The sequence below is a fragment of the Macaca mulatta genome, chromosome 19 (assembly GCF_049350105.2).
Source record: "Macaca mulatta isolate MMU2019108-1 chromosome 19, T2T-MMU8v2.0, whole genome shotgun sequence".
NCBI classification, from domain to species: Eukaryota; Metazoa; Chordata; class Mammalia; order Primates; family Cercopithecidae; genus Macaca; species Macaca mulatta.
Window position 1 is genome coordinate 66,117,595 of NC_133424.1, and position 26,222 is coordinate 66,143,816.

The 26,222-nt window shown below is 52.8% G+C and overlaps 2 protein-coding genes across 19 annotated transcripts in view; both read left to right on the plus strand.

The window, feature by feature from the left end:
* The window catches only part of NDUFA3 (NADH:ubiquinone oxidoreductase subunit A3), a 427,160-nt gene that overhangs the window by 209,261 nt on the left and 191,677 nt on the right, over positions 1-26,222 (plus strand). Inside the window, exon 1 of one of the 18 annotated variants that reach the window (XM_077981784.1) lies at positions 1,323-1,326. The exons of 13 other annotated variants lie outside the window; for them this stretch is intronic. The gene's annotated coding sequence lies outside the window, so the exon portion shown is untranslated. Of the gene's footprint in view, positions 1-1,322; positions 1,327-1,433; positions 1,438-1,931; positions 1,936-6,629; positions 6,634-25,010; positions 25,015-26,222 lie in introns of those variants that run through there. 4 more of the 18 variants (XM_077981745.1, XM_077981766.1, XM_077981787.1 and 1 more) reach the window with 4 other exon arrangements.
* PRKCG (protein kinase C gamma) lies at positions 519-26,037 on the plus strand. Its single transcript, XM_077981297.1, has 19 exons — positions 519-986; positions 1,485-1,516; positions 2,481-2,563; positions 8,280-8,391; positions 8,516-8,647; positions 9,981-10,137; positions 10,811-10,945; positions 11,288-11,375; positions 11,662-11,691; positions 15,939-16,091; positions 16,422-16,610; positions 18,156-18,247; positions 18,342-18,404; positions 18,535-18,673; positions 21,362-21,442; positions 22,955-23,062; positions 24,690-24,830; positions 25,079-25,263; positions 25,367-26,037. Exons 1-19 carry the CDS (start codon positions 817-819, stop codon positions 25,509-25,511), a joined length of 2,235 nt encoding a protein of 744 aa, XP_077837423.1. The 5' UTR covers positions 519-816; the 3' UTR covers positions 25,512-26,037.

Consider the following 26,222-nt stretch of genomic DNA (forward strand, 5'->3'; position numbering starts at 1 on the left):
GATCCACTGAGAGGCAGAAAGAGAGACACGTCGAGAAAGGTCGCTCCAGGAATAGAGGGAGAGGGACAGAGGTCACAAGAAAGATACTCGCGGGCAGAGAGAGCCACACAAATAATGGAGAAGCCAAGGGGAGAAATAAAGACTCAGCCGGCATCAGAGAAGGCGAGAACCCCAGCAGCCTCCCTGTCCACTGCTGGACCCCTAGCGTGGAGCATAAAGTTTGTTGAAGGAAGGAGAGGGGCAGGGTCAGACACAGGGACCCCAGGGCGCCCACAGGACACACGAGGCACCCTAGTGGGGGAGGAACACGGGGCAGGATGACAGATTGCAGGGTAGTGGGGGGGAGCCAGGCTCAGAGGATGCCCCTCCCTCCAGCCAGCCCCCGGAGTGGGTGTGTGCACGTGTAGGGGGCAGGGAGGGAGGACATTTGTCCCGTGTCTCCGGGAGGGGAGCGCCTTTAAGCTGAAACCCCGCCCTCTCTGTCGTCCTGGCAACGCCTCCCCCTACCCGGGGCTCCCACATTTCAGCAGGTGCCGGAGCTGGAGCTCCCACCGCCGCCGCCCGTGCCTCCGGCTCCCGGCGCCGTGCCTTTGGCTCTTCCTCCCCACTCGCCCGCTCCCCCTGGCGGAGCCGGCGCACCCGGGGGTGCCGCTCCCTGCCTGGCGCGCTCCGCACCTGGAGGTGCCTTGCCCCTCTCCTACCCACCTCGGAATTTCCCTGTGGCTCCTTTGATCCTTCGAGTCTCCGGCTCCTTTCCCTTCCACCTGTTTCCCCCAAGAAAGGCAGGATCCTGGTCCCTGCTACGTGTCTGGGGCCATGGCTGGTCTGGGCCCCGGCGGAGGCGATTCAGAGGGGGGACCCCGGCCCCTGTTTTGCAGAAAGGGGGCTCTGAGGCAGAAGGTGGTCCACGAAGTCAAGAGCCACAAGTTCACCGCTCGCTTCTTCAAGCAGCCCACCTTCTGCAGCCACTGCACCGACTTCATCTGGTGAGGGAAGGGGGCTAGGGGACTGGGGGAGGAGGGGACTAGGGGTGCAGACCCCTGTCACGCCGACCCCTGTGGAAGGAAGAAGGAGGGGGCTGTAGCCCCGACTCCCAGGTTCTAGGATGGCCGGGGAACGCTGGGAGCCTCGACTCCTGGGTTTGAGGGAGGAGGAGGCTGGTTCCTGGAGTCCTGGGTCTGAGGGAGGAGGAGGCTGGAGGACGGAGGTCCTGGAGTCTTGGGTATGAGGGAGGAAGGGGCTGGGGGGCTGGGAGCCTGGATTCCTGGGTCTGAAGGAGGAAGAAACCGGGGGCTGAACTCCGGTCTAAGGGAAGAAGGGCTGGGGGCCGAAATTCCTGGGTTCTAGAAAGAGGAGGCGGCCGGGGCTTGGACACCTGGGCCCTGTGGGAGGAGGGTCAGAGGCCGCAGGCCCCCTGTGGCTCGCAGAGGTTGGGGGTCCAGGTACCCCTTTCTGCACTGACCTAGGATCCCTGACTTTTCCAGGGGTATCGGAAAGCAAGGCCTGCAATGTCAAGGTAAGAACTGGGGACCAGGGCTCCTGGGACCCTCAGGCGGGTGGAGGCTGGGCCCTCACAGCTGAGGCTGCTTGACACACGTGTTCTCCGGTCCCCAGAGAGGCGCGGGGGAGCCCGGGGCGGGGGGTGTGGCAGACACACAGCCTGTGGCGGGGAGGGAGCTCTGATGGTGGGGCCACCGCGGAGGTGGTGCTGGGGGCCCCTCCCTCGGCCGGCTCCAGGTGGGGACAGATATTTGGAGAATCTGTTGCCATGGGAACAGGGAGATTTGGAAAAGGGGAGCTGAAGGGGGGAAGGGGGAGGGGGCTGGAGATGCAAAGTCAGAGCCCCCCCCCCACCCCAGACTGCTGTCGCCATGACAACACCAGCCGTCCTAGGCAGGGGCAGGCCGGGTGGGGTCACCGATGGGCGAGTGGGGGCCGGGCGGGGCCGGCAGTTCTGGGGGGCGGGAGAGGGGGGCGAGTCCTTGAGCACCAGCTGCCACTGCTGAGAACAGAGTGAGTCAGGGTGGGGGGCGGGCCGGCACAGCGCCCCCAGACTCACTTCTGCCCAAGTTGCTGCTTCCTGGGCTGCGTCTGAAGATATTTCGGTTTTTGCTCTTTGAATCTGTCTGCCTCTCTCCTCGCTTTCTGATCTCGGTCCGTGGGCCTGTGTCTGTTTGTCAATGGGATCTTATTTTCTTTCTCTCTTTTTCCATCTCCCTTCCCTGGGCTCTGTGCTCTGTGTCTCTCTGTGAGTCTCTGCGTCTCTGTTTCTGCCTCTGAACCTATCTCTTGGGTTTCTGTCTCCTGCTTCTCTCTCTGGCCTCCGATTTTCTCTCTGTTGGACTCTCTGTGTTGAGATCCCTCTTTCTGGTTTTCTCTGTTTCCGAGTTCTGCTCTCTCTTTCCAATTTTCTGTCCGCTGGGGTCTCCCTCTGGATCGATCCATGCCTCCATCTGTGTCTCTATGATTTTCACCTTTAGTCTGCAGCTTTGTGGTTCATCGACGATGCCACGAATTTGTGACCTTCGAGTGTCCAGGCGCTGGGAAGGGCCCCCAGACGGACGTGAGTGCCCGGACACCTGGTTCTCCTCCTTGGGCCGCGCCCCCGCCCTCACCCCCTCGGCGTCCGTCCCAATTTCTCCTGCTATTTTTATGGCTGGGAGGGGAGGGGGGCTGGAGAGATAGGGGGAGCTATTTGGCCCAGATTCCTTGCCCTTGGCCTGGAAAGGGGGAATGCGAGGGGGACTGACAGGCTGGGGACACAGGTGGGGGACAGAGAGGAGGCCGGGGTGAGGAGACTGAAGATGGGTACTGCTGGGGGTGGGCTGTGATCCAGGGATGAAGGGATTTAAAAATTGAGAGCTGAGGAGCACACAGAGAAAAATACCAATGCAGGTGCGGAGATCCCAACATAAGACAGAGGCAGTCTCAGGAAGAGGAACAGAGTCACAGAAAAAGACAGAGACCCAGGAGAGATTGAAGATGAGGCAGAGAGAGACACGGAGCAGAGAAAGAACCAGGGAGAAAGAGGGGAATTCGGAGGCACCAAAAGATGGACAGAGAAAATCCAAGAGAGGGAGACAAAGACACCTGGAGAGAGAGACTAAAATAGAAAACGGTGGATACAGACAACAGCTTAGGAGATGCTAAGAGACCCAGGGAAGTCCCACAGTACACTCGCACACACGTGCGTGCATGTACAGATGCCCGTCATCACAGATGTGCAGCACGCGGAGACACACAGCCTCTCCCCAAACCCTCTCTCTCCATCAGAGGCTCACAAGACCAGTCAACCCTGAGTGCCCATCCCCGTTCTCTTTTCTGCTTTATCTCTGAGCCTCAGTTTCCTCCCCTATAAAATGGGGCTGATGATCTAGCATTGACCAACAGAACTGTCTACAGTGACGGAAGCATTCTGTACATGCACTGTCCAATAGGCAGCCACCAGCTCCATGTAGCCAGTGAGCACTTGAAACAGGGCGACTCTGGCTGAGGAACAGAAATTCCATTTCATGTCATTTGAATTGACTTACGTTTATTTTTTTTTTTAATGTTTATTTTTTGAGATGGAGTCTTGCTCTGTTGCCCAAGCTGGAGTGCAGTGGCGCAGTCTCGACTCAATGCCACCTCCGTTCCCTGGGTTCAAGCGATTCTCCTGCCTCAGCCTCCTGAGTAGCTGGGACTACAGGCACGCGCCGCCACGCCCGGCAAATTTTTTTGTTTTTTTATTTTTTTATTTTTATTTATTTATTTATTTATTTTGAGACGGAGTCTTGCTCTGTAGCCCGGGCTGGAGTGCAGTGGCCGGATCTCAGCTCACTGCAAGCTCCGCCTCCCGGGTTTGCGCCATTCTCCTGCCTCAGCCTCCTGAGTAGCTGGGACTACAGGCGCCCGCCACCTCACCCGGCTAGTTTTTTGTATTTTTAGTAGAGACGGGGTTTCACCGTGTTAGCCAGGATGGTCTCGATCTCCTGACCTCGTGATCCGCCCGTCTCGGCCTCCCAAAGTGCTGGGATTACAGGCTTGAGCCACCGCGCCCGGCCTTTTTTGTTTTTTTAGTAGAGATGGGGTTTCACCATGTTGGCCAGGCTGGTCTCGAATTCCTAACCTCATGATCCACCCACCTCAGCCTCCCAAAGGGCTGGGATTATAGGCGTGAGCCACCGCGCCTGGCCACATTGACTTAAATTTAAACAGCCACATGTAGTTAGTGGCCACCGAGTGGGACAGCACACATCTGGACATTTCCTGGCTTATTTTGAAGTCGGGTGGGTTCAGAGTTTCGCCCAGGGTTTGACACAAGATTGGAGACAGTTTTATGATGTACAGATGGAGAGGCAGAGAGAGAGAGAGATCCACAGAAGTCCATGAGGCGTTTTACCAGCTTATCAGCCGAAAATAACAGAAGTCTACATAGAAGATGTGACTTCATAGAACATATATTGAACACCACTGTCTACCAGCACGTGTATGTGATTGATGACCCGCCTCATTCACTCACCTCCGCCACCAACACCAGACTAAGTCTGATGTATCCAATCCTCGTTGGGTACACTCATCAAGATTTTTCTGGTTTTTCGCCTGTAATCCCAGCTACTCAGAGGCTGAGGCAGAATTGCTTGAACCTGAGTGGCGGAGGTTGCAGTGAGCCAAGATCACGCCACTGCACTCCAGCCTGGGCAACAGAGCGAGACTTTGTCTCAGAAAAAAGAAAAAAGATTTTTTTGTTTTTGTTTTTTGTTTGCTTTTGGGGTATTTTTTAGATGGAGTCTCACTCTGTTGCCCAGGCTGGGGTGCACTGGTGCGATCTCGGCTCACTGAAACCTCCACCTCCCAGGTTCAAGCGAGTCTCATGCCTCAGTTTCCCGAGGAGCTAGGACTAGAACAGGCATGTGCCACCATGCCCGGCTCATTTTTATATTTTCAGTAGAGACAGGGTTTCACCATGTTGGCCAAGCTGGTCTTGAACTCCTGACCTCAGGTGATCCACCCACCTTGGCCTCCCAAACTGCTGCGATTACAGGCATGAGCCACTGCACCCAGCTGATTTTTGTGTTTTTTTGAGACAGGGTCCTGCTCTGTCACCTAGACTGGAGTACAGTGATGGGATCATAGCTCACTGCAGCCTTGAATTCTCCAGGCTCAAGTTCTCCTCCTGCCCCAGCTTCCCAAGTCGCTGGGACTACAGGCACAAACCACAATGCCTAGCTAATTTAAAAAAATGTTTTTGTAGAGATGGAGTCTCACTTACTATATTGCCCAGGCTGGTCTTCAACTCCTGGTCTTACTCGATCCTCCTGCCTCAGCCTCCCAAAATGATGGGATTACAGGCATGAGCCACTGCACCTGGCCTCAAGTATTTTATATACAGTATAGGATTGGATCCACACAACAGCTCATGTGGTTAAGTTAGATATTTTTCCTGTCCCTATCTGGTTTGAATCCCAGCTCCACCACTTTTGGTTCTGTGACATTTCCTGAGTTAATTTACCTCTCTGCACTTCTTGAATCCCTTGTCTGTAAAGTGGAGATAATAATTATGCTCACTATGGATTGGTTTGAAGATTTAGTGAGTCAGACATTTGGGATGGTCTCTGACACATAGCAAGAGCCAAAATATTATCTTTTGTTATTGTTAAAATTATTATTATGACCAATGAGGAAATAAGTGAATAGTGAGGAGGAGATCTTTCCTCTGCAGCACTTGGTTTTTTTGTTTGTTTTGTTGTTTTACTATTGAGACAGGGTCTCACTCTGTTGCCCAGGCTGGAGTGCAATGTGCGATCACTGCTCACTGCAGCCTTGACCTCCGGGGTTCAAGTGATTCATTGCCAGCAGTTGATCTTCTTAAAAGTAACATGCAGGCCACGCGCAGTGGCTCATGCCTGTAATCCCAGCACTTTGGGAGGTCGAGGTGGGCGGATTACCTGAGGTCGAGAGGTCGAGTTCAGCCTGACCAACACGGAGAAACCCCGTCTCTACTAAAAATACAAAATTAGCTGGGCGTGGTGGTGCTCACCTGTAATCCCAGCTACTCAGGAGGCTGACGCATGAGAATCACTTGAACCCAGGAGGCGGAGGTTGCGGTGAGCTGAGATTGTGCCACTGCACTCCAGCCTGGGCAGCAAGAGCAAAAGTCTGTCTCAAAAAAAACAACAAAAAAAAAACAAAGCAAGGTAACATGCCTCGGCCAGGCACGGTGGCTCACACCTGTCATCCCAACTCTTTGGGAGGCTGAGGCAGGTGGATCATGAGGTCAGGAGATTGAGACCATCCTGGCTGACATGGTGAAACCCCGTCTCTACTAAAAATACAAAACATTAGCCGGGCTTGGTGGCATAAGCCTGTAGTCCCAGCTACTTGGGAGGCTGAGGCAGGAGTATCGCTTGAACCTGGGAGGCAGAGGTTGCAGTAAGCGGCGATCACACCACTGCACTCCAGTCTGGGTGACAGAGTGAGACTCCATCTCAAAAAAAAAAAGAACATGGATCAAGAGCTTAAGATGTGCTAAGGGTTTGGCAAGTATGATTTCATTTAGTCCTCAGGGAGGGCACATGGCCCCACTTTTCAGACGGTAAACCTGAGGCTTTGAAAAGGGGCAGGCATGGTGAGGCCACCTAGCTGGGTAGGGGGTAGAGGCAAGATTTGAACTCTGATGTATGTAACCAGGGCCTCCGTGCTGTCTCCTTTTTAACAGTGACGTTCACTTTTGAGAATAAGAACAGCAGCCTCTGTCTGTGGATGGCTTGTGTGTCAGGCACCCTGCTGAGAGCCTTCATACACAGCATCTTATTTAGTGCGGCAGGAACGCTTTGAGTTAGGGTCAGTGGAAGACATTTAGAAGCTCAGCACATTGAAAGGGATCCTGGAAACTGCCAACACCCTCCTCTACCCAAATATATATTCAAACTAGAAACCCCGCTAACATAAATGAAAATCCAAGAATGGCCTAAATTTTCACCCTGTGATAATCCTTTTAATGGATTCTTAGAATCAAGTTATTTAACAAGCAGATATTGTCCCAGGGGTAGAGGGTGGCAGGGGAGAAGGAGAAGCTTCACTGATGTCCTGCATTCGTGTTTAAGGGACTCTGGAAATTTAGCATTGCTTCAAAATATAGATTATTTATTTCCACTTGACAGAGGAGGATGCTGAGGCTCAAAATTAGGAAAGAACTTGCCCCAAATCACACAACTGAGAAGTGGCCTAGCTCTTACTTAAATTCAGGGCTATGTAGGAACTGCAATAAAATCCCTAATAATAACCACAGGAAGAGTAATAGTATTGGGAGCGTCTAACATGGTAGGCACAGCTGTGTTTTATACACCAATTATTTTATTTAGGCCTGCTGGGTTCCTGTTATAACTGAGGGGTCATGTTCTCCATTCCACCTGGAGCTCAGAGAAAGCATACCATGTGGACACTGGCAGAAGCTGCCAGTGAATGAGCTGGGGTTCAGGGTGGCCCACAAGTCCTCAAATACTAACTTGTGGGAGTTGGGGGGATGGGAACTATGGGATGTTGGAAGCTCCTGCCTCCTTCACATTCTGCCCGGATACCATTTTGTCAGCGAGGCCTCCCCACCACACACTGTTTGTTTTGTTTTGGTTTGGTTTTTTGAGCCAGAATCTTGCTCTGTCGCCCAGGCTGGAGTGCAGTGGCACAATCTTGGCTCACTGCAACCTCGGCCTCCTGGATTCAAGCGATTCTCATGCCACAGCCTCCTGAGTAGCTGGGATTACAGGCGTGCACCACCATGTCCGCCAAATTTTTGTATTTTTAGTAGAGACAGGGTTTTGCCATGTTGCCCAGCCTGGTCCCGAACTCCTGAGCTCAAGGCAATCCGCCCACCTCAGCCTCCCAAAGTGCTGGGATTACAGGCATGAGCCACCACGCCCGGCCAGGACCACCGTATTTAAAATTTCAATCCCCCAACTTCTGGTGGTCCCCATCCCTGTCTCATTTTTCTCCAGAGCACCCATTACCAACCATCAAACTATATGTTTTATTTATTTACCATGTTTACATTCTGTCTCCCTCCACTAGGAAGTAAACTCCATGTGACAAAGAGGTTTTTTTTCATTTGTTTAATGCTGGGTCCCCACACCAAGAACGGTTCCTGGCACACAGCAGGTGTTCAATTATTGGTACATGGAGAGAAAAAGATGGAGTCTCAGGATGACCTAGAGAGTAAGACAGGAGGAAAAGATAAAAGGGCCCCTCCCCTGGGGTTTTAGGACCCTCCCAACGCCCCCTAAGCCAGTCTTCTCTGCTCCCAGGACCCCCGGAACAAGCACAAGTTCCGCCTGCATAGCTACAGCAGCCCTACCTTCTGCGACCACTGTGGCTCCCTCCTGTACGGGCTTGTGCACCAGGGCATGAAATGCTCCTGTGAGTGAACTGGGCGTTGCCAGGGCCCTTCCAAAGCGCCTGGGAAATGCCCGGGATGGGGTGGGGGGTGGAGGCTTGGCTTGGGGGCGGGGCCTGAGGTGCTACCCGCAGCTTTCTCCCGCAGGCTGCGAGATGAACGTGCACCGGCGCTGTGTGCGTAGCGTGCCCTCCCTGTGCGGTGTGGACCACACCGAGCGCCGCGGGCGCCTGCAGCTGGAGATCCGGGCTCCCACTGCAGATGAGATCCACATAACGGGTGAGGTCCCGCCCCCTCGCCTTGCCCCGCCCCTTCCCCAAGTGTGAAGCGAGGCTGACCCAAGGCACTTGTGCTGGCCCAGCCCCACCCCAAAGATGGGGCCACGCCTCTCTCGATAGTCACGCCCACACTTCCGACCCCACCCCAAAGGCCCTGCACACCCCACCACGCCCCTTTTGGCTCAAAGCTCCGCCACCAGCCTGGCCTCTTGCAATTTTCAGCGCCTGTTAATGACTTTGACTTTCTTTGTTTTTTTTGAGGAGGGCAGAGTTTCGCTCTTGTTGCCCAAGCTGGAGCAGCGATCTCAGCTCACTGCAACCTCCGCCTCCCGGGTTCAAGCGATTCTCCTGCCTCAGCCTCCCAAGTAGCTGGGATTGCAGGCGCCTGCCACCATGCCCTGCTAAGTTTTTGTATTTTTAGTAGAAACGGGGTTTCACCATGTTAGCCAGGCTGGTCTCGAACTCCTGACTTCAGGTGATCTGCTCGCCTCGGCCTCCCAAAGTGCTGGGATTACAGGCGTGAGCCACCGCATCTGGCCAATGGCTTTCTTTCTTGTTTTTGTTTTATGTTTATTAAGATGGAATCTTGCTCTGTCGTCCAGGCTGGAGTGCAGTGGTGCAATCTTGGCTCACTGCAACCTCTGCCTCCCGGGTTCAAGGGATTCTCCTGCCTCAACCTACAGAGTAACTGGGATTACAGGTGCCCGCCACCACATCTGGCTATTTTGTTGTTGTTGTTGTTTTTTGAGATGGGATCTCACTCTGTTGCCCAGGCTGGAGTGCAGTAGGGCGATCTCAGCTCACTGCAGCCTCCGCCTCTCAGATTCAAGCAATTCTCCTGCCTCAGCCTCCTGAGTAGCTGGGACTACTGGTGTGTGTCACTGTGCCCAGCTAATTTTTGTATTTTTAGTAGAGACGGGGTTTCACCATGCTGGCCAGGCTGGTCTCGAACTCCTGACCTGAGGTGATCTGTCTGCCTCGGCCTCCCAAAGTGCTGGGATTACAGGTGTGAGACACTGCGCCCAGCAATGGCTTTCTGGGTATAAGCATCTTGAGAAGGGTGAGTACCTGGTTCTGAGGTAGGCTGAGGTTCAGTATTGGTGACATGGCCAGGGTCCAAACTCTGGTTCCTAATGGAGAGAAGGGCTCTGGTCTGATTTCGGGGTCACTGTTTGGGGAAAGGGCTCTATGCCCTGTCTTCTGGGTACTGGAGAGGTAAGAAGTCATGAGAAATGAGACTGAGAGCTTGGAACTCTTGACTGCTGACTGGAGGAGGGCTGGGAGCCCCTTCCTGGATCTCTAACCCATCACGCCCTTCCTCACTTCCCATTTAGTTGGCGAGGCCCGTAACCTTATTCCTATGGACCCCAATGGTCTCTCTGATCCCTATGTGAAACTGAAGCTCATCCCAGACCCTCGGAACCTGACGAAACAGAAAACCCGAACGGTGAAAGCCACGCTAAATCCTGTGTGGAATGAGACCTTTGTGTTGTGAGTCTGGGGTGCAGGGAAGGCAATGATAGCTGACAGAGAATGATCTGAGGGTCCTAGTGGTCCCCAGAGAGCAGCTGATGGGAGGGGTTAGGATAGAGGGAACCCAGAAAAGGGCAGAAGATGATGGTGGGAAAAAGGAATAGAGCGATTGAGGGAGTGGAATGGAGATACAGAAACAGAGACAGCCAAACCACTGTATAATTAGTCTCCATTGAAGCCCCCCAACTTTAGAGTTAGACAGAGATGAGAGAGAGAAGAGAGAGCCTCAGACGAGGCAGAAACCCAAAGAGAGACACAGAGGGAGAGGGAGGGGAGAAGACGAGGGATGGCAGGGAGACAGAGGTCAGCTGACAGAAAGACAGTGACGGAGACCCAGAGAGGAGAGAAAGGTGCAGAGACTCAGAGAGAGAGATCTCGAGAGACAAGAGACAGGGATGGGAAGGGCGGAGAATGCAGGAAGAAGGGAGGGAAGAGCTCTCCGGGTTTACTTCAGGCCCCAAAGCCCTAGCTGGGGAGAGAGCCCCACTGGGAAGGTCAGAGGTCGGAGACAGACAAAGCAGGAGAGGAACCCCAGCTGGCTGGGTTTGCCCCCACCTGTAGCACCAAGGATGGGGAACCGAAGGGAGCCATGAGCTTGGCCCCGCACCCCATTCACCCCACCTTCCTGCAGCAACCTGAAGCCTGGGGATGTGGAGCGCCGGCTCAGCGTGGAGGTGTGGGACTGGGACCGGACCTCCCGCAACGACTTCATGGGTGCCATGTCCTTTGGCGTCTCAGAGCTGCTCAAGGCGCCAGTGGATGGCTGGTGAGGAGCAGGGCTGGGGCCTGGGGATGGAGCGCAATATTACCATCTCCATCTGTGTGTGGTCTCTCTCCTCCAGGCCACTGTCCTTCCCTACACCTCCCAGCACACACACACACACACACACACACACACACCCACACACCTCTCTCTCTCTCTCTCTGTATCTCTTCTTCTCTCCTTCTCACCTCCCTTTCTCCCTCTCCCTCTCTTTTTATCTCACTCTTTCTCTCTTCCATCTCTGTGTCCGTCTCTCTGTGTCTCTTTCCTCCCTTCCAATGTCTTTGCCTCTCCCATGGGTGCCCTGTCCCCGCTGTCCGCCTCTGGTCTCCGTCTGTATGTCAGGTACAAGTTACTGAACCAGGAGGAGGGCGAGTATTACAATGTGCCGGTGGCCGATGCTGACAACTGCAGCCTCCTCCAGAAGTTTGAGGTACCCAGACCCCGGCTTCCTCAGGGGAGCCCAGCCCAGCCTCCCATAGTTCAGAGCTGGCCTTTCCTTCCACCCCTGAGTGCCTGCTGGTCCTGGGACTACAGTTCCCAGAAGACCCTAGGACTCCCTCCTCTGCTCTTCTAGGGGACTCGAGCCCCAGGGTCTGTTGGGAATTATAGTTCCTATCCATTGCCATGGCTTGAGGGTACTAGGGGCCACCAGCCCCTGCTCTAGGGCGATCCCTTGCCTCTCTTGGGACCCTGACTCTCTCTTTCTTTTCTCCCAGGCTTGTAACTATCCCCTGGAATTGTATGAGGTGAGTAGAACAACCAAGGCATTGAATGGAGGCAGTTTCAGCCTGCGTGTCTGATTTCTTATCCCTCCTCTGACTTCTGTCTTCAATTCTACACACACGAGTTGAGCACACATTTGCGCTAGGTCTGTCTTGTGCTTGCTGAATAATCCAGGATCCAGAGGTGAATCTGACCCTCAAGCAAGTCCCCAAGGTAGGGACACAGTCACAGATACTTAAAATACAGGAAGATGTGCTAAATTAGAGGTAGCCCAGGGCACTGAAGAGGCCTAGAGGAGGCATTAACGCAGCCTCGGGGAGGGTGGTCAGGGAGAACTTCCCTGAGGAGGTGACACCTGAGTTGATATTCTCGAGGTGTTTTTCTTTTTTGGAGTCAGAGTCCTGCTCTATTGCCCAGGCTGGAGTGCAATGGTGCAATCTCGGCTCACTGCAACCTCCACCTCCCAGGTTCAAGCAACTCCCTTGCCTCAGCCTCCTGAGTAGCTGGGATTACAGGTGACCGCCACCACACCCGGCTAAGTTTTTTGTATTTTTAGTAGAGACGGGATTTCACCATGTTGGCCAGGCTGACCTCAAACTCCTGACCTCAGGTGATCTGCCTGCCTTGGCCTCCCAAAGTGCTGGGATTACAGGCGTGAGCCATGCCCAGCCGATTCTTGAGTTTTAAAAAAATCTATCAAGCATGATGACCTTAATCTCTCCATTCATTCATTCACTCATCGAATACCTTTTTTTTTTTTTTTTTTTTTTTGAGACAGAGTCTCGCTTCATCACCCAGGCTGAAGTGCAGTAGTGCAGTCTCGGCTCACTGCAACATCCGCCCCCCAGATTCAAGTGATTCTCCTGCCTCAGCCTCCTGAGTAACTGGGATTTCAGGAGCGTACCACCACACCTGGCTAATTTTTGTATTTTTAGCAGAGATGGGGTTTCAACAGGTTGACCAGGCTGGTCTCGAACTCCTGACCTCAAGTGATCCGCCCACCTTGGCCTCCCAAAGTGCTGAGATTAGAGGCGTGAGCAACCACACCCAGACGAATACCCATTTTCTTTCTTTCTTTTTTTTTTTTTTTTTTTTGAGACAGAGTCTCGCTCTGTTGCCCAGGCTGGAGTGTAGTGGCCGGATCTCAGCTCACTGCAAGCTCCACCTCCCGGGTTCACGCCATTCTCCTGCCTCAGCCTCCCGAGTAGCTGGGACTACAGGCGCCCGCCACCTCGCCCGGCTAGTTTTTTGTATTTTTCAGTAGAGACGGGTTTTCACCGTGTTAGCCAGGATGGTCTCAATCTCCTGACCTCGTGATCCACCCGTCTCGGTCTCCCAAAGTGCTGAGATTACAGGCTTGAGCCTCCGCGCCCAGTCACGAATACCCATTTTCTAGGGTGTCATAAGCCAGACCCTGTTCTGGGAATAGAATCAGGCCATTCCCTGGGGGAGCTCTTCTTCTAGTGGAGGACAAAGTTACAAACCCAGACATTCACAACGAGGAGCAATGCTGCTGTAATGGAGATAGCCTCAGGCACTGGGGCGTCCCTGGCACAGCCTGAGTCAGAGAAAGCTTCCCAGAGAGGTGAGACCTGGTGGAAGGGCGGGATTTCCCAAAGGAGAGACCAGATTTTCAGGCAGAAGGAAGTAATGCTCTCTCCCTCATTTACCCTTTCAAAAAATACTTTACAGAGCGTCTCTATGTGCAAGGCGTGGCTCTACTCACTGGGGATATAGAGAGAGCAGGGAAAGAACTAACAAAAAAAAAAGTTCCTTTCCTCATGGGATTTACACCAGGAGGAAGACATCAAACAAAATATATAAGCATATGATAGGCCGGGCGCCGTGGCTCATGTCTGTGATCCCAGCACTTTGGGAGGCCAAGGCAGGCAGATTACTGAGGTCAGGAGTTTGAGACCAGCCTGGCCAACATGGCAAAACCCCATCTCTACTAAAAATACAAAAATTAGCCGGGTGTGGTGGTAGGTGCCTGTAATTCCAGCCACTCGGGAGGCAGGAGAATTGCTGGATTCCGGGAAGCGGAGGTTGCAGTGAGCCAAGATTGCTCCACTGCAGTCCAGCCTGGGTGATAGAGGGAGACACTGTCCCCCCCCCAAAAAAAAAAAAAAAAAAAAGAAAGACAAGAATCTTCAAGATTCAACAACAGCAACTACATGCTATAGTCTTCCCTGGACTCTTACAGAAACTTCCCCCCGAGTTTTAAATGTTCCGTGTAGGGGTTCATCTGCATCAGAATTCCTAGAGTGCTTGCTTTTAAAAGCATATTCCCCGGCCTTTCTGCAGACCCACTGAGTGAGGGTCTCTCTGAAGCCTCAAATGTCTGCATACGAAATTAATTCCTCAGGTGATCCTTTTGCAAAGTTAAGTTGGAGAACAGGCTCTGCAGGAGACAAGGGTACCAGCGGGAGGAAATTCTGAGCCAAAGAGGTAGAGTCTTTTGAGATCAGCGGGGATGATCCTCCCATGCAAACCCAAGAAACCCAGCAGGGCAGACGGTGGGCAAAGGCCTAGAGGCAGGGAGTGTGTGCCTGTTGTGGTTCACAGTGCTCTCCCACAGTTCAGCAGGCACCACTTAATATTACCAGTGAACACCAACTATGTGCCAGACCTTGAGCTAGGTACGGGGCTAACAACACAGCAAACAGAAACAGCCATTATTATTATTATTATTATTATTATTATTATTATTATTATTCTGTATTTATTTATTTGAGACAGAGTCTCGCTGTGTTGCCCAGTCTGGAATGCAGTAGTGCGATCTCGGCTCACTGCAACCTCCGCCTCCTGGGTTCAAGCGATTCTCCTGCCTCGGCCTCCCAAGTAGCTGGGACTACAGGCATGTGTCACCATGTCCTACTAATTTTTATATTTCTAGTAGAGATGGGGCTTCGCCATGTTGGCCAGGCTGGTCTTGAACTCCTGACCTCAGGTGATCTGCCCACCTCAGCCTCCCAAAGTGCTGGGATTACAGGCGTGAGCCACCGCACCTGGCCCTCAACAAATATTTATGTAGCCTCAATGATGTAGGCAGAGTTACTGTGTCTTAGCGAACAAAGCAGACCCCTGCTTAGGGAGCTCACAGGCAGAAAGCAGATAGTCACACAGATAGATGTAAATTACTAAGAATAAAAGTGCCAGGAAGGTGCTGTCCATGGTGACCAAGGGGTGGTAAGAGAGGCATCTGACCCAGTTTAAAAAGTCAGGCATGGCCTCTATGAAGTGATGCTTGAGTCAAGGTCTAAAGGGTGTTTGGGAGGCAACTAGGAGGGAAGGGGAGGGGAAAGCTTTACAGAAAGACCTGACAGCATATCCAGAGGCCCCGAGGAGGGAGGGAGGACAGCGTGTGTCAGGCCAGGGTGGCTAGATCATGGAGCCCCCAGGAGAGAGAAGAACAACCTGCAGGGTCAGTCACAGCCTGGCTCTGCAAGTCACATGGAACAAAATCTTAACACAGACAGAGCAGTTAAAGGGTTTACAAGCATAGGGGAGACATGACCTGGTTTATTTATTTTTAAATTGGCTCCTGTGCCTGCTGAGTAGAGAATGCATTCGAAAGGGCAGCCGTCCATGTGGAGGGACAAGTGTGGAAGCTGTGACAGCAGCTTAGTCGTGGGCCCCCTCCCTGGGGGGCCAAGGCAGGAAAAGGTAGAGAAGGGACCTTAGCTGAAAGCCAGGAGTGCTCCCTGGACTGGCAGCACCCATGTCACCCAGAAGCTTTTTACGGATACCAATTCTCACGTCCCATCCCAGATTTATAGAGTTAGAAAATCTGGCACTGGGACCGAGCAATCTGTTTTACCAAACCCTCTAGGCGATTCCGGCTTAGAGGCTAAGAGCAACCAGACTCTAGAGCTGAACTGCTTGGGTTTCGTTTCTAGCTCTGCTCTTTACCTGCTGTGTGACTTGGGGCAAGTTACTTAACGTCTCTGTGCTAATTTCCTCTTCTGTAAAATGGAAACGATAGCAGGGTTTTCTGGAGATAGCATATAAGCATCTACTAAAAAAAAAAAAAAAAAAAAAAAAAAAAAAAAAAAGAGAGACAGAGAGATCTAAGTGTTTGTTAAATAAACCCTCCAGGCTATGGGAGTCAGGGAAAATTAAGCCAAGGATGGAATAGGAGGGTGGCCATTTTCCTCTCTCTAGCTAGTCTCATCCTTTTCTTTCTTGGGTGCTGTCTCTCTCGGGGGGCATCTCTTTATCACTGTATAAGGTCTAACTGCCTCTGGCACTTTCTTTCTCCTTTCCACAGCGGGTGCGGATGGGCCCCTCTTCCTCTCCCATCCCCTCCCCTTCCCCTAGTCCCACCGACCCCAAGCGCTGCTTCTTCGGGGCAAGCCCAGGACGTCTGCACATCTCCGACTTCAGCTTCCTCATGGTTCTAGGAAAAGGCAGTTTTGGGAAGGTTGGATTCCTGGGGTTCCGGGGGAAAGGGAGGATGTCTGCGGGGAGGTCAGATTTCTGGTTCTTAGGGAGGAAGTAGGGGTGGGAAGACACTGGGCTCCTGCATCTTCAAATATGGTTAGGCTGGGCCGTTCAGGTTCCTGGAGAGGAGAGGTTTAGAGATGCGGACACTCTCCCTGAGGGGGCAGGCGGCAAGTCAGGGCTGTCAGTCCCTTAAGAGATGGAGGGAGGACCTGGGATCCCATTTCCCTGCGTCCCTGAAAGGAAGGGGGCAGGTCCTGTACCACTGGGTTCCCAACATGGACTGGCCCTTTTGGAACTGTGTGCATAGGTGATGCTGGCCGAGCGCAGAGGCTCTGATGAGCTCTACGCCATCAAAATCCTGAAAAAGGACGTGATTGTCCAGGATGACGACGTGGACTGCACGCTGGTGGAGAAACGCGTGCTGGCGCTGGGGGGCCGGGGTCCTGGCGGTCGGCCCCACTTCCTCACCCAACTCCACTCCACCTTCCAGACCCCGGTAAGGATGGAGGGGGCGGAGGCTGGCCTCGGGGCCCTGCCTCATCCAGTTCTGGACAGATCCGGCATCTGCGTTGGGATTCTGAGTTTAGGGCGAGGCAACAGAACCTTGTACTCTCTGAGTGGGCGAGGCCAGGAGGATGGGCTCCTCAGGGGGCGTGGCCAGGGAGAGGGGCTCCTCGGGGGCCAGGCGGAAGGGCCCCTCGAGGGGCGTGGCCAGGTGGAGGGGTCCTCGTTGGGCGTGGTCAGGCGGAGGGACTCATCGGGGGCGTGGCCAGGAGGAGGGGCTCCTCGCGGGGCGTGGTCAGGCGAATGAAATCTTTCGGGAGTTTGGAGGGCGGACTTTGTCAGGCGATGCATCATTAATAGGCGTGACCAGGCAGATTGGCTCCTTGAGGGCGTGGCCAGGCAGATGACATTATGAATGAGCGTATCCAGGCAGGTAGATTTTTCGGGGGGCGTGGCCGGGCGGATGAGCTCCTAGGGGGCGTGGCCAGGCGGTGAGTTCCTCGGGGGCGTGGCCAGGTGGATGGATCCTGCGAAGGTGAAGCGGTTGAGCTCCTTGGGGGCGTGGCCAGCTGGATGGGCTCCTGGGGGGAGTGGCCAGATGCCTGTTTCCCTGGGGAGCTTGGTCTTAATTGGGTGTAGCCAGTGCCCTGGAATTTTGAGCAAAGGAGCACAGTGGAGGAAAGTGCGTTCCTAGTGGGCCTGCCCAGAATTGGGCTCCGAGTGACGGGGTCATCACTTTTGGATTCTGACTGAAGGACACATCAGAAACAGGGCACTTCCCTAGGATTGCGACGTAGGGGCAGAGAGTCAGAACCTGCAGGATTTTGAGAGGGCGTGACTTCACTTCCAGGGACTCTGAGTGAACGTGGCTAGCTACCTGGATTAAAATTTATATGTGAGCAACTTTGATTCCTTTTTTTTTTTTTTTTCCCGAGACGTATTTTCGCTCTTGTTCCCCAGGCTGGAGTGCAATGGCGCGATCTTGGCTCACTGCAACCTCCACCTCCCGGATTTAAGCAATTCTGTCGATTACAGGCATCCGCCACTGCGCCCGGCTAATTTTTGGTATTTTTAGTAGAGACCGGGTTTCACCAGGTTGGTCAAGCTGGTCTCGAACTCCTGACCTCAGGTGATCCACACGCTTCGGCCTCCCAAAGTGCTAGGATTACAGGTGTGAACCACCACACCCGGCCGCAACTCTGAGTCTTGGTATGAAGCCAGAATTGCATATGTGTGTGAGTGGCTGTGGAAAGAGATTTTGGTGTCCCCAGATTTCGAGCGAAAGGTGGGCTTCAGTCTTCATTCTGAGAAGGCGGGGCCAGAACAGGTGGTCTGATAGCTGGGAGTGGTCTGGCGGGTGGAGATTCTGAGGTAGCAGGGTTAGCACCTTAGGGCCCTTCCAGGGATGTGGCTAGGTGCTCTGATTTCTGGTTGGGTGCATCCAGAACCTTCCACATCTGTCCTGAGTGATCAGGAAAGAACTTCTCCTACCCCGGGTAGATGAGTCCCGCCTCTAAGCCCATGCACTCCTCCGCAGGACCGCCTGTATTTCGTGATGGAGTACGTCACCGGGGGAGACTTGATGTACCACATTCAACAGCTGGGCAAGTTTAAGGAGCCCCATGCAGCGTGAGTCTCGGTCAACAGAGAAGGGACGGGGTGGCGGAAGGGGGCAGGGTCCAGCCACTGACCCTCTGACGTCCTCACCCACCCCGTCCTCCAGGTTCTACGCAGCAGAAATCGCCATCGGCCTCTTCTTCCTTCACAATCAGGGCATCATCTACAGGTGAGCAGCCTCAGGACTTTCCACGGAGGAAATCACGCCCCTGGAAGGGAAGGGATTTGAATATGCGGCTCCAGACTGCTGAACTCAACCCTTCTTGCAATTCCTACCCTACCCGCCCCGCTTCGTCCAGGGACCTGAAGCTGGACAATGTGATGCTGGATGCTGAGGGACACATCAAGATCACTGACTTCGGCATGTGTAAGGAGAACGTCTTCCCCGGGACGACAACCCGCACCTTCTGCGGGACCCCGGACTACATAGCCCCGGAGGTAACCCCAACCCTGCTGGTCTGGCCACGCTTTGAGATCCCTTAGAGGGTGTGGCTGATGGTCCAGTATTCATCGCGGGGGGAGGCCTGACCCTCGGGCCTTGTTGTGCGTTGTGGCCTTCTTACCCAGCCAGGTGTTCCTCCAGCCTCCAGCACAGGTGAGCTTGTGCACTGAGCCTGCCAGGTGGGCCCAGCTGGGTCTCTAAATAGGTAAGGTGGGCGGCACCGGTGGGTGAACATTCCAGGAGAGTGGGACCAGCTTGTAGGAATTCCGAGTAGGGCCTGATCCTGGACCCTTCTGACAAGGTGCAAGCGATTTCTAGTGTACTCTGAGTGGGTGTGGCCTGTCCCCTGCCAACACTGAACATGTCTGGACTATGTCCTGAATACTCTTAACTGGGCAGGGCTCTCCCTGGAGTATTCCGTTGGATGGAAGCTTATTTCCTAAGTGTTGTACGTGGTTCTCTGATCTAAGTGGGTTGGACTTCTGTGCTGCATTTTTTAAGAGGGCAGGATTAGTCAGGCGCGATGGCTCACACCTGTAATCCCAGCACTTTGGGAGGCTGAGGCGGGTGGATCACTTGAGGTCAGGAGTTTGAGACAAGCCTGACTAATATGGTGAAACACCGTCTCTACTAAAAATACAAAAATTAGCCAGGCGTGGTGGTGAGTGCCTGTAAACCCAGCTGCTTGGGAGGCTGAGGCAGGAGAATTGATTGAACTCGGGAGGTGGAGGTTGCAGTGAGCTGAGATCACACCACTGCACTCCAGTCTGGGCAACAGAGTGAGACCCTGTCTCAAAAAAAAAAAAAAAAAAAAAAAAAAAAAAAAAAAAAAACACACACACACACACAAAAGAAAAAGGGCAGGGTGAGATCCCTAAGGTTCTGGGACAGCAAATGCTGTCCTATGAGTATTTTAATTTTAAGTGGGTGGGGTATTACCTGACTTTGTTAAAGGGGAGGGGCTGATGTTCTGAACGTACATATAGATGGATAAAGCACATGCCTGTAGTCCCAGCTACTTGGGAGGACGTGCCTGACTTGTGCCCAAATAATCAACGTCAGTGATCACAAAACCTGGCTGGCAATCAGAATCATCTGTAGAAAATTTGAAAACTGAGGCCAGGCATGGTGGCTCATGCCTGTAATCCCAGCACTTTGGGAAGCTGAGGTAGGCGGATCAGTTGAGGTCAGGAGTTCAAGACCAGCGTAGCCAACATGGTGAAACTCTGTCTCTACTAAAAATACAAAAATTAGCTGGATGTGGTGATGTGTGCCTGTCATCCCAGCTACTCAGGAGGCTGAAGCAGGAGAATCACTTGAACCCAGGAGGTGGAGGTTGCAGTGAGCCAAGATTGCACCACTGCACTGCAGCCTGGGCTACAGAGTGAGACTCCATCTCAAAAAGGAGAAAAGAAAAGAAAATTTGAAAACTACACACATAGCCGGGCGTGATGGCTAACGCCTATAATCCCAGCACTTTGGGAGGCTGAGGCGGGTGGATCATGAGGTCAGGAGTTCAAGACCAGACTGGCCAACATGGTGAAACCCTGTCTCTACTAAATACAAAAATTAGCGGGGCGTGGTGGCGGATGCCTGTAATCCCAGCTATTCAGGAAGCTGAGGCAGGAGAATTCCTTGAAACCAGGAGGCAGAGGTTGCAGCGAGCTGAGATCCTGCCACTGCACTCCAGCCTGGGTGACAGAGCAAGACTCTGTCTCAAAGAAAATAAGAAAAAGAAAAAAACAAAAACAAAAACTACACACATATTCCTGACTCTGACACAAATATTCTAGGTGGTTGCAACTAGTGACTTGGACCTTAGGTAGTGTTTCTATTTGAGGCCAAATGAATGTTTGAAGTAGGTATGCTTTGTTTCCAGAATATTCCAAAAGGTAGATCCCTGGCCAGAATATTCAGAGTGGAGGCTGGGCGTGGTGGCTCACTCCTATAATCTCAGCACTTTGGGAGGCTGAGGCAGACAGATTGCTTGAGTCCAGGAGTTGAGACCACCTAGGTAATATAGTGAGGTCCTCTCTCCACTAAAAGTGCAAAAATTAGCCAGGTGTGGTGGTGCACACCTGTAGCCCACCTACTTGGGAGGCTGAGGTAGAAGAATTACCTGAGTCTGGGAAGTTGAGGCTGCAGTGAGCTGTGATCACACCACTGCACTCTAGCCTGGGCAACAGAGTGAGATCCTGTTGAAAAAACAAAATGAAACAAAAAATCACCTGACCAGCCGGGCGCGGTGGCTCACACCTGTAATCCCAGCACGTTGGGAGGCTGAGGCGGGCAGATCACGACGTCAGGAGATTGAGACCATCCTGGCTAACACGGTGAAACCCCATCTCTACTAAAAGTACAAAAAAATTAGCTGGGAGTGGTGGCAGGCGCCTGTAGTCCCAGCTACTGGGGAGGCTGAGGCAGGAGAATCGCTTGAACCTGGGAGGCAGAGCTTGCAGTGAGCTGAGATCGCGCCACTGAACTCCAGCCTGGGCGACAGAGCGAGACTTCATCTCAAAAAAAAAAAAAAAAAAAAAAAAACCATCCGACGAAATAATATTCAGAGTGGGAAGAGCTTGTGCTGAAAGCACTTAAAGTGGGTAGCGCTCCCAGGGGTTGAGGCCAGAGGGGTCCTAGGCTTCTTAAAGAATGGATCGTGATTACCTGCCTTCCACCTCCCCCAGATCATTGCCTACCAGCCCTATGGGAAGTCTGTCGATTGGTGGTCCTTTGGAGTTCTGCTGTATGAGATGTTGGCAGGACAGGTAAGGGAAGGTGGGGAGAAGCTGGCTTGGCTAAAAGAGGCAGAGTGGGGCACCTGTATCTCAGGAGGAGCCGGTTAGAAAGGAGCCTGGAAGGTTGTGCCCGAATAGCGCTGTCCATGGTTCTGAAGTGTTGTCTTACTGTAGACCAGGTTTTTTGTTTTGTTTTGTTTGTACCATGGATTCTTTCTCCCTAGATGCTAAAGTAGCAGTCTGGTTAAGCCTATGGATCCCTTCTCAGAAGAATCTTTTTCAGTGCACAAAATAGAATAATACATACACAGAAAACCAACGTTCAAATCCTCACTTTGCCACTTACTGGCTGTGTGAGCTTAGACAATTACATACATTCTAAATCAGCTTGATTGGATTCCTGGACTGCTGAGTGTACTAAAGCTAAAAAAGATTGGGTGCCACCCTCTTGATCATCTTCTTAGCTGGCTATGGTAGTGGGCACCTATAGTCCCAGTTACTGCGGAGGCTGAGGCAGAAGGGTCACTTGACCCCAAGAATTCGAGGTTACATTAAACTATGACTATGCCACTGTGTTCCAGACCAGGTGACAGAGCAAGACCCCATCTCAAAAGAACAAACAAACAAAAAAAAGAAATCAATTATTTTGAAAGATAGTCACCAAAACTTTTAAAATTTAATTGAATCTAACAACCAACTAAATTAAATGTATACAGTTGTCTAAATGTTTTAAATTGGAATATGGACATATGTGCAATTTCTTATTCATTAAGTAGTAGGTTCTAATGGTAATAAAGTGAAAAGGAGCTCTCACAGTAATTTTGAAGTAGCAATGGCTAATAATTTGAAATATCTGCAACTCTCATGTGATGAGAAAATACCTGTGATTTCTATTGATAATGAAGCCACAAGCACTGCTGCTGCCTGCGTTCATAACTGAAGGGAATGCTAAATTTTAGTTAGAAGTTAAAAAAAATTTGGCTGGGCATGGTGGCTCACACCTGTAATCCCAGCTCTTTGGGAGGCTGAAGTGGGCAGAACACTTGAGGTCAGGAGTTTGAGACCAGCCTGGCCAATATGGTGAAACCTAGTCTCTACTTAAAAAAAACAAACAAAAAAAAAAAAAAAAGGAAAGAAAAAAAATAATGCCTGGTATCATTTTTTTGTAACCTCAGAAGACTGTGAACCACTCATCCAACCAGGAGAACGCTTTTAGAGTGTTTCCTGCAGTTTTTCCTCTCTTCTATTTAACGGACATGTTGTGTAATTAACACCCTGCCGACTTACATAGCAGATAAAAAGAGGCAGAATAGTACAGAGATGCACAGAGCTGAGGCATCTGAGATAGGAAATGAGAGAACCTGAGAAGGAGAGAGATCAAGCTTTGGTGGTTTGGTTCGGTCTTTCCTGAGGGTGTGGTCGGGTGTGTATGTGGGGGTGTGATGGGTCAGGTATGTTCACGGTGGGGTGAGGAGGGTGTGGAAGGTTTGGGGAAAGGCAGTTGGGCAAGTCTCTGACTCTCTATCCCCTCCACTTTCATAGCCTCCCTTCGATGGGGAGGACGAAGAGGAGCTGTTTCAGGCCATCATGGAACAAACTGTCACCTACCCCAAGTCGCTTTCCCGGGAAGCCGTGGCCATCTGCAAGGGGGTGAGAGCCCCCTGACTCCCAGCTTCTCCAGGCTCACAATCCACACACCCCATTGCTGTCTCTGTGCCTATTAGAAAAAGGCTCTCATTCCTGAAGTCACTTTATTTCCATCTGTTGGAAAAGTTGATATAATACACAGGTTTTTGTTAGAACAGTGGTTTCTGGCCCTCTTGCCACCAGGCCTGGAGATGGCCTCTGTCCCATCCTTGTCTGTGACACCCACTCCCCAGCTCCCTGCTTGCAGGAAGTGCTGAAAGTCCAGGGTCTGTCTTTCCGGAACTGGGTGGGTCAGGTAAACCCAACTTCTGCAGCTTTTCTTCCTGTGGGATCTTGGGTGACTCACCAAAACTTTGTGAGCTTCACTCTCTTCAGGGGTTATGGAGTTGACACAGAAGAAAGCATCTGGCCCATAGCAGATTTTCAGCCCATGTCAGCACCTTCTGCGTCTAGCTGCTCTCTCTGCATCTCCCTGACGGTCTCTCTGGTTTCTGCCTCATACCTCCCCTCCATCTGCATACGACGGGGCTCTCTGTGTTTCTTCCTTTTCTCTTTGTCTCCTTCTGTATCTCCATCTACACTTTTGGGCCTTTGTCCAACCCCCCCCCCCACCCCCGTCTCTGTTCCCTCCTGTGTCTGCTCTCATACACACACTGCATCTCACCGTCCTCTCCTGCTGGCTTTCTGTCCTCCCCTTGCTCTGGGTCTCTGTCCCCATATTTGGTCTTTATTCCTCCCTCTGGGTGTGTGTTTCCTGGGTCTCTATCCTTCTCTCTCTCTGAATCTCTGTCCCCTGGGTCTCCTCTGTCTCCTCCCTTCTCTGGGTTTCTGTCTTCTCACCTGGGGTGTCTGTACCACCCTCTGAATTTCTATTTCCCCCTTTCTCTGAGTCTGCAACCTCTTTTCCCCATTCCTTTCCTCTTCCCCTTGTCTCCTCTCCCCTTCCCTCCCTCCCCCTACCCATTTCCCTCTCTCCTTCACTCTTCCCCTTCCCTCCCTCCCCCTACCCCTCTCTCTCCTCTTCCTTCTCCTCTTCCCTCTCTCCCCCTACCCCCTTTCCCTCTCCCCTTTGCCATCTCCTTCATTCTCTTCCTTTCCCTCTCCCTCTGGGATCCTTCCCATATCTTTCCTCTTTCTTGGGTTCTCTGTCCCTCACAACCTCACACCCTGATTTGTTCTGTTTCTGTGTCCCTGGGTCTCTGGGTATGAATTTCGTCTACTCCCATTGTCATGTATCCTCCCTCTTCCTCTTTCTCTCTCTCTCTCTCTCTGTCTCGCTCTCTCTCGCTCTCGCCTTCTCTGTCTCTCTTTTCCTCTCTCTCTCTGTCCCTCTTCCTCTCTTCTCTCGTCTCTCTCTGCATCTATCTCTCTGTCTCTCTTTGTCTTGTTTGTCGTCTTCTTCTCTCTCTCTGCCTCTCTTTCTCTCCCCTTTCTTTTCCCTTCTTCCCTCCCTCTGCCTGTTTCCCCTGGCTGTTCTTATCTCTCTGGGTCTCATGCCTGTGTCTCTTGGTTCCTCCATCTGCTTGCCTCTGTCTATTTCTTCCTCGTTCTCTGGGTCTCCCTGTCCGGGACTCTGTCTGTCTGTCTGTCTGTCTGTCTGTCTATCTGTCTCTCTCTGTGTTTCCCACAGTTCCTGACCAAGCACCCAGGGAAGCGCCTGGGCTCAGGGCCTGATGGGGAACCTACCATCCGTGCACATGGCTTTTTCCGCTGGATTGACTGGGAACGGCTGGAACGATTGGAGATCCCGCCTCCTTTCAGACCCCGCCCGGTCAGTCACCCTCCAGGCAACAAAAACTTGGTCCCTAATGGGGTGGGGTTCCCGTGGGTCTCAATATACCTGTATGTGGGGGTGGGGCTCCCTCTGCAGAGCCCTGCCGCCCCCTACAAAAGGAGGTGCAGAGACCGTGAAGCATGCATAGAGATTCTGCACGAGACAGGAGATGAGACCGGGGTACACAGGGGCACGCGAGGAACCCTTGGAGCTGCTTAACTTTCCCTCCCCCACGTCTCCCACAGTGTGGCCGCAGCGGCGAGAACTTTGACAAGTTCTTCACGCGGGCGGCGCCAGCGCTGACCCCTCCAGACCGCCTAGTCCTGGCCAGCATCGACCAGGCCGATTTCCAGGGCTTTACCTACGTGAACCCCGACTTCGTGCATCCGGATGCCCGCAGCCCCACCAGCCCAGTGCCTGTGCCCGTCATGTAATCTCACCCGCCGCCACTAGGTGTCTCCAACGCCCCCTCCGCCGCGCTGGCGGCAGCCCCCACTTCACCCCCCACTTCAACACCTCCTGCCCCATTCTAGATCCTGCACCCCAGCATTCCGGCTCTGCCCGCGCGGGTTCGAGACGCCCCTCCCGAGCGTTCCTGGCCTTCTAAACTCCATACAGCCTCTACAGCCGTCCCGCGTTCAAGACTTGAGCGGAGCCCGATATTCTCCCCGACCTTAGCATTCTGGACTCTGCCCCAATCGGGTCCAGAGACACCACCACACCACTAACCATCCCCAACTCCATGGGGTTCGAGACTCCATCTTGGTAGTTCTATGCCTCCCCCCAGACCCCGCCCCTGGGGAAATAGCCTCACGGGGTTGGCTGTTCCAGACTCAGGTTCCAGAACAACCCTCAGCCTCCGAGGCCCGCCACCCACCGCCTCCACTCCAGTTCTAGATGAGTGGGAGGCATGCCCCCCTCCTCCAGTACGTCCCGCTGCTGTGCTCTGGGGATTTCTGGGATATATGGAGGATTCTTCCCCCAGCGGCTCCCAATCAGCTTTTGTTCTAGACTTCCCCATCCCGAAGCCATCACTGCTCCCCGCAGCCTGCCTGCCGTGCATGGCTCCTGTCTGGCTCGGACCCACCCCAACCCTCCCCAGTGCCTGCCACTCTCTGGGACTCTCCTCCTCCCCTCCTCTTCCCTTAGCCTCTCCCACCCCGCCACAGCTGCTGGAGAATAAATTTGGGATGCTGATGCTGAAGTGTTTGGATATTTTCTTGTAAGCTTGGAGAATGAAGGGGGTGTGGAGGCGGGACAGTGACTGTCCATAGAAACAAACAGAGACGGAAAGCATGGAGACCTACAAACTGAGAGGGGAGACACCCACAGCAAGGGAGCAAGCAGAGAAAAGCGCACACACACAGGCAGGAGACCCGGACAGACAGG

Coding starts and splice junctions, on each gene's coding strand:
- PRKCG (XM_077981297.1), top strand. CDS start 817: ATGGCTGGTCTGGGCCCCGGCGGAGGCGATTCAGAGGGGGGACCCCGG. Junction 8,648..9,980: donor AGATGAGATCCACATAACGG/GTGAGGTCCCGC, acceptor CTTCCCATTTAG/TTGGCGAGGCCCGTAACCTT. Junction 18,248..18,341: donor TTTAAGGAGCCCCATGCAGC/GTGAGTCTCGGT, acceptor CCCGTCCTCCAG/GTTCTACGCAGCAGAAATCG.